The 7,436-nt window shown below is 45.1% G+C and overlaps 1 protein-coding gene across 2 annotated transcripts in view; it reads right to left on the bottom strand.

Annotated features, from left to right (window-relative positions):
- TOP1 (DNA topoisomerase I) overlaps positions 1-7,436 on the bottom strand; it is a 52,342-nt gene that overhangs the window by 16,008 nt on the left and 28,898 nt on the right. For both annotated transcript variants that reach the window (XM_025191203.1, XM_025191210.1), the window contains exons 9-11: positions 7,018-7,133; positions 1,751-1,872; positions 903-1,025 (exon numbers count right to left, since the gene is read on the bottom strand). In XM_025191203.1, the coding sequence (XP_025046988.1) occupies positions 903-1,025; positions 1,751-1,872; positions 7,018-7,133 (361 nt within the window). The remainder of the gene's footprint in view (positions 1-902; positions 1,026-1,750; positions 1,873-7,017; positions 7,134-7,436) is intronic.

Below are 7,436 nucleotides of genomic sequence, written 5' to 3'. Positions count from 1 at the left end.
CTACATCAACCCGCCCCCCATTCATCTGTCTGCAGACCACAACTAGCTAATAACTTAACAAGACTGCTTGTTAAGCTTGACCCATCACCCATTTTAAGATCTCTTGATTGACTGCACTTAACAAAACATGTTGCTTAAAGAAAGGGAATTCCTATTGTTCAGGTCCTAAGCCATGAGATGAAAAGGTATAAAGAAATCAATGCATCCTTAATTAAGCTGCATGCTCTCCCACTAATGTCACTGATGATCTGCCAACTGAGACCTGACAAAAAAAGTCATTTCTACTCCATTAGTAATAGCACAGACAGAGGAAACTAACCAATAAAAGTCAGCAAAGTGAGACAGAGTTTCACACTGGGAACCTTTGAATGCTGACACCATGGGGTTTGGTGCTACTGGGAAAGATATTTCCCCACAATTAGTAGACCTCTGAAGTAGTGTTAGATTGGAGTTTCATTATCAAAGACACTACACAGGAGCAAATTTAGATGGTCAGATAAGCCTTTTGTTCTTACTGAAGTGGCCCTGAGGAAATATAGGGCTACCTGCTTCTAAGAAACTTTGTCTTAACTATACACCACAATGCAGGAGGAGTGTGATCAGAGACATTCAGTTAAGGAGAAAGGCTCAGCAGGTGGCGATTCCTTATTCAAATTTTATCCTGAGATATTACTCATAGACATGTTAAAGGAAGCAAATGACACACACACACAAAAATCTAAGGGATGCTCAAAGGGAACAAAAACCCAGTGCCTTCAACACCATGGCAAGGTCACCAGGAACCCTTAAATTGTGAGACAATTGTTTCAGCTAACTCCTTCAGTATGAGAGAGGAGCATAATGACAGAAGAGTCATAAGTGGATGAACATATCAAAAAGTTTTCTACAGTTCCTTAGAGTACCTGTTTCTCTTCCTTGGACATCTGTTTCCTAGCTTCTGTTTGAGCTTTGAAATACTGGCTCATGTGGGTGAAGTCACACTTGCTGAGGTTGCTAATAGTACTCTTCTCTTCTGCAGTCATTTCCTTGAAGGGAAAAGGCAAAGCTTTTAAGCCTTCTTGCATGCAAAAAATATTTGTCCCTCCCAGCCCTGTAAAGCAACACAGAACAGGTACTGACAATAAATACAGATTGTCAACTGCTACGAAAGAGCTCCAATTTCTATCAAGTGCTATGTATAGTGAAGGTTAGAGAGAAAGGGATGGATGAAGAGAACTTCTGATGCATAGAATTTTAAGACAGCCTGATCTTTGTAAACATTGCATAATAGTGTGCATTTTATTACACAGTAACCTTTTCAAGTTGTTGAGATAACTGGGGGGAAGAGAGGCTTGCCTAGGCAACTTTTGTCAATGGATCTAATTCAATCTTTTGGCATGCTTACATTGGTTGAGATGATGAAGCTCCTGCTTGGTAGGTCCCTGGAAGGGGCTTGTCTCCAACATAAAGATTATGATGGCTCTTCGGTGATGTACGCAATGATCAACTCAGCCATGCCTGTGATGTGGCATGATGGGTAAGATTGCCTTGGAAAAGGTCGACCCTTGTTTGAGAACATATTTATCAGCAGGCCCTTCCTGGTAAACTATGTACAAGCTGGAAGCTCCAAAGCTAAATCTGAGGCTGCCCTTGGTCCACTGCCACTCACACTAGAGTTTTTGGGCACAGAGTCAGAGTAGTCCCTAGTCACTTCCTAGCCCTTGGAAGACAATAGCAGCTTTGGCAGACATCCAAGTCCAGGATTGCATACCTTTCTCCAGTCTTTAAAAAAGTTTTTCCTGAAGATTTCCTTTGTAGTGTACTCATGATCAAGCATTTTTGCAAAGAATGTGGCAACTTCTTCTGCTTTGGGGCTCAGCTTCATGACTTTACCTACAAAAAAGGAGTTTTTAAAAGTCAGCCAAAGAACTGGAGACACAGCGATGTTCGTCCCCACATGTCAATCTACTCTTCCCACCCATGCAAGGTTCAAGGCATGCAAGAAGTCTCTAACCAGTACTGGCCTTCTATGGAGGTACAATACACAACCAGAATAGTTACGCTAGGGATGTGTATGGCTTTTCCCCATTTCAGAGAGGATTTTTTTTTTGCAGACAAGTAACCCCTAAATAGGCACTGAAGATTGATGGAAAAAAAAAATGAGTTTGATTTCCATTAAATGGTTCTAATCCAATGAGGAAATTACCCTGAAATCTAAAGTAGTAAGCAAGAAGTAACAAGCAACTTAATGTTAGACAGTCCTGAAACAGATACAGTGGGAAGAAGGGACAACTCCTTGCAGCAAACCACTAGCCAAGAGATAAAATTTCCAAAGGTGTGCAAATCCCAGTTGACAGGAATGGTGCTGGTGAGAAGGAAAAACTATTGGATTCTATTCAATCCTCTCTTTTCCCCTTCCACCATATTTAACAAGCCTACAAAGAAATCATTTTCTCATTCCCTCTTCCCCAAAAGATCTCTTTCAATTGCACTTCTAATGATAAGCAGCTATTTCTAGCTAGGTATGAGGCAACCTCATTTGCCAAGAAATATACCCATAGTGTCCTTATATTGGCTGGCAGGTGATACCAAACATTCACCTCTCGCTTTCATCACAGGAAAGCATGCCAAACCTCTATTAACCAAGAGAATGAGACACTAAGGTACCATGGGAATGCACTTTCCAAGTCAAACTCAAAAGCTAGTCATATTTAAGAGACCAACTGATCTTTCAGTGAATAGGGAGGTCAGATTTCATCTCGGCTGCCAGACTGCTGAGAGGAAGGAGGACCTCTGATGGTTTGAGAGCAAAGCTGCAGATTCAACACTTAGCCCTTCAGTCCCAGATTGCATTCCTGATGACACGAGGCTTCAGTACTTCCTAGGAAGGATTCCATCTCTCTCTCACATGATAACTAGTAGGGATGTGTGAAACAGCATCATGCCACTTCGACTTCTGTTTTGACGGAACAGCGTTTTGTTTAGAGTTTCGTTTAGTTTTGAAACCACTGTGCTGTTTCGTTTCGTCAAAACTGTTTTGCTGTTTCAATGTTTTGCCCACAAGCAATAATGGGGAAGCACAAAAAACTGGCTTTAACTTCATCATTTCTAGCCGGATTCGGATGATGCTTGCAGAGATGGTATCTGAGGGCATGAAGCCTGCCAGTTTCAAAGAGATAGGTGTAGAGGTTTTTGGGAAACTGCACCTCAAGGTGCTGACAAGCAACACTGCCATTTGCAGGCAGCCTCCTGTCATCCGGCAGGCAGGTCTGGGGGCCCGCATGTCCGGGAGGGCTGTGCCGGACTCCTTCCTCATGCTGGGAAGGTTGGTGCTACTGCCGGTCCCAGGCTGCAAGACCAGCCTCCTGCAATCTAGCAGGCAGATTGGGGGCCCGCACCCCCAGGAGGAGTCCGGAACAGCCCCTGCAGCCCTCCTGGGGGTGCAGGCAAGCCCCTGATCTGCCTGTCAGATGACAGGAGCCAGGTACTGCCACCTGGGACTGGCGGCATCAACAAACTTCCCAGTGCTGGGGCCCGGGCAGGCAGATCGGGGGCCTGCCCACACCCCTGGGAGGAGTCCGGTAGAGCCCCACAGCCCTCCCGGGGGTGTGGGCGGGTCCCCAATCTGCCTGCCGGATCACAGGAGGCTCCTTCTGCTGCCTGGGACTGGTGCTGGGCACAGCCCACACCCAGTGCCTGGAAGGTTGGTGCTGCTGCCGACAGGCAAATCAGGGGCTCACACCCCCGGGAGGGCTGTGGGGCTCTGCCAGACTCCTCCCAGGGATACGGGCAGGCCCCAATCTGCCTGCCGAATCACAGGAGGCTGCTGCTGTTGGCTGGGACTGGTGGTGGGCGCAGCCCACACCCAGTGCCAGGAACACTGGTGCTACTCCTGGCCCCGGCTGGCAGCAACAGCATGCTGTCATCCAGCGCACAGATCTGGGGGCCGGTGCCCCCTGGGAAGGCTGGGGGCTGTGCCAGAATCCTCCTGGGGGCCACAGCCCCCAGATCTGCGTGGGATGACAAAAAGCTGATGCTTCTGGCTGGGGCCGGCGCTGAAGCCAAGCCTGAATTTGAAACTTGAAATGTTTCGAGTGACCTTGTTTCATTTTGAAGCTATTTTGAAGGCTTTTGTTTCATTTTGATTTTGCCGTTTTGAGCTCAAAACTCTTTGAAACGGCTTCGAAACGAAACACCCAGCAAAATTTCACACAGCCCTAATAACTAGTAGCAAGGCATATTTAAGATCCTGATAACCTAGTGAAGAGTCTGCGCATCAGTGTTTTTTTCCTAGTGAATTGTTTTCTCTCACAAGCCAATGCTAAAACTACTACTATTACCACCGACTAACTAGCTATTGAGAAAATAGAATATAGACCTTTTAATTTACTGTGTGCAAAAGAAAAAAAAAAAGTTGGCCATGTGCAGACATTAAAGTGAAGGAACTATCTGGCCAGAGTAAAGAAATCAGCCTTCTTTTGGTATCTTGTTTAGAAACCCAACGTGTGAGAGAACAGACAACACTAAAAACTAAGAGGACTGCTGCTAGTTTACTTGTCACAGAAAACATTGTGACAGTTTACTTGCATAGAAAAGGACCCCATGTAACGGGTTTTCACTCCTGTTACTAGCGAAAGACTACAGGGAAGAGCCACAGGGATAGGTCACTTTAACATGAGGACTTTGCAAACTAGAGAGGATGAAGACAGGAGATGCAGCTCAGGGCAAGCTGCAGACCTACCTCTCCTGGAGACTATTCCCTGGTAAGGAGGACCACCTGACTGTGTGGGATTTGGGGACCAGAGATGGAGAAGGACCTGGAGCCATGAAAGCAGACCCCAGCCACTGGGGGGAGGGCGAGAGAGAAAGAGACAGACACTTGGCAGTGGTGCCAGGTCTGAATGCCCTTGAGGGGGGAGACACCCCACAAACTGGCTAGCAGTGCCCTGGGATGCATGGGGAATGGACCCACAGATGTGTGGATCGCTGCAGCGCTAAGCTGCGCGTTTTTTCCCCCCGTTGTATCTTTTGGGCCAAGGGAGCCAAAGATTTATGTTTGGGACTCTGTTTGGTGGCCCAGAGGGCAGGACAGTTAGTAGAAAAAACCCAAATTCTCTGTTGTTAACAACTAGTGGAATGGACATGGCTATAAGGGGCTACACGTGGAAGCCGTGCAACAGGGAACCAAGATGAGGGACTCTGCTATAAGTGACCCTCAGCACTTTGTGGGTGCTTGTTCTAAGGCCCAAGTCCTGCCAGGGCAAGCAGAGACCAAAAGCCCACTGATCTAGCTCAGAGGTTGATTAGCCTGCAGAGCCACGGGTGCTGGATTCAAGACCCAGAAGGGACACAATAATTAAGACAACTGGGCAGCACAGGGTGGGATCTTGCAGTCAGCAACACTGACACCATGGAAGCCTGGACTCAACCACTGACAGGGACAACACAGATAAGGATGAAGCAGTGAAGCCTGGCTTTAAATCCACCCCACCCCTTCTGGGATGAAGTAACCTCTTCAAATTATTTAACATTGAGAAATGACAGGTGAGTGACAGAGGAGGAGTGTGGAGCCAAAAGGGAATGGAAACTTGAGGGTCACTTGCCAGTGGCAGTTTGTAACACCCTCAAACAGACTGTAGAAGGAAAAAGTGTCTGGGCTGAAAAACAGATGATTAAAAAAAAAAAAGAAGTGATCAGGCAGTCTTGTTTTAGGGTTAATACTATTAAGAGTGCTCAAAAGCTACCTAAAGGTTGGGGGTAACCCCACTTACTCTGTACCACCAACTTTGGAAACACAGCTGGGGAAACCAGATCTGCTTGAACTGCATTTCACTCCTTAACTTTCCTTCTCTCAATGGCTTGGGAAAGTTTCCAATAATGGAAGTGCATCTTCAAAGACCATGGAAGATATCCAGAGCTCTGGACATGTTACTTGGCTTATAAAGCAAAGAGCAACTAGTAAGCTGCTTTGGCTTTAAAAGCTAATTTACAGATTCTGGTGCTGCAAGTGACTGGGAGCTCTAACAATAGCTCAGGCAATAATTACAGACATCTTATCAGATGGAAGCAGGCATTCTGTTGTAAAAGAAGGACTAGGAAAGGGAGAGACTCCTCTATTCAGTCTGGTAGCCTAGCAGCTGGCAGACCAAGTGTGGAAGGATTATTTAAGTCTACAAGCAATACTGGGGTAATCTCTAAATTGGACAATGCCTTGTGCACAGAGAAGATGATGTTGAGTGGCTCTCTTAATAGCTGGCTTGTGAATTAGATACCTCATTTTTGAAGACAGTGCGACTTGGACATGCAAATAAATGTGTTATTAATTAACAGAAGAATCCTGCAGTTATTTAAAAATTTAAAGCCCACACTATTGCCAGGGAACAGCCCAATCTCTGAAGAGAACAGTTTCTGAAGCAGTTCCAGGAACAGATGTCCCTTCAGTCAAAAATTCAATTTTCATCCACTCAAAAGCCTTTGCCTTCCACTTAATCCAATCCCTAGTTAATTTGGTCCTCCATTTAATATGATCAAACCTGCTGGAACCCAATCACTTGTATTAAAATAATGTTGGCCTTTTATTCTGATCACTTCAAGCAGGTGTTATTGTAAAATTTAATAATGGGCTATAGAAAATTGCAATTTAATTAATAACAGAGAGAGAGAGAGACAGACCCCAACACTGGGAATAAACAGAATGCCTGAGGAAGACCAGTGATGATGATGCATAGCTACAATCACAGGCTGCACTGGTTAGATATTGTCCTTGCCAGTGCAAAACATTGTCAGGTGCATCTGAGTTGTGATGTGTATCAAAAGGAGAGTAAGTGCACCCGTTTAATTCATTCTAAACCAAAGAATCCTGTAGACTTTTCATTGTTTGTTCCTCTAACATTGTTCCGTTTGTTCCTCTAACGGAATCTGCTTTAGAAGCAAATCATTAAATCAGATCACCACTTCACTCTTCCCTTCCTTGAAAGAACCCCCAATCCCTAATAAAAATGCCACTTTCTTTTCCCAATGGGACCCCTAGTGACCCACCATCATAGTAAAACTTGACGTTTTCAGGCAGAGGTTCATATGGAGGAGCAAACACAGGACCTTTGTGCTCTAGGAATTTCCATTTAATGCCCTCAGGATAGCGCTCTTCCTCCCACCTTTAAAAGAGGAGACAGACATTAGTTGATACCAACTCATCACCCTGAAGCCATCGATCCATTAACTACTTAGATATGATGTTGCATAAAACACGAAGCAATCACTGCACTTAATTTCAGAATTTGGAGAAAGCAGTATGAACAAATTTTGAACAGCAAATATACTGTCCTCTTTTTCAGCATGGTAGTCTCTACATGCAAATTAACATTCTGGATTAAAGTTGCCTTGCTATCTTGCCAAAGAATTATCAATTGGTTGAAGCATCTTGACATCTACCTTGCTGGGGTCATTTGACCCCAGCA

This window comes from Alligator sinensis, unplaced genomic scaffold, assembly GCF_000455745.1.
Source record: "Alligator sinensis unplaced genomic scaffold, ASM45574v1 scaffold76_1, whole genome shotgun sequence".
In the NCBI taxonomy this organism is placed as follows: domain Eukaryota; kingdom Metazoa; phylum Chordata; order Crocodylia; family Alligatoridae; genus Alligator; species Alligator sinensis.
Note: the sequence above shows the minus strand (reverse complement) of the source record. Positions and strands in the feature narration are given on the sequence as shown.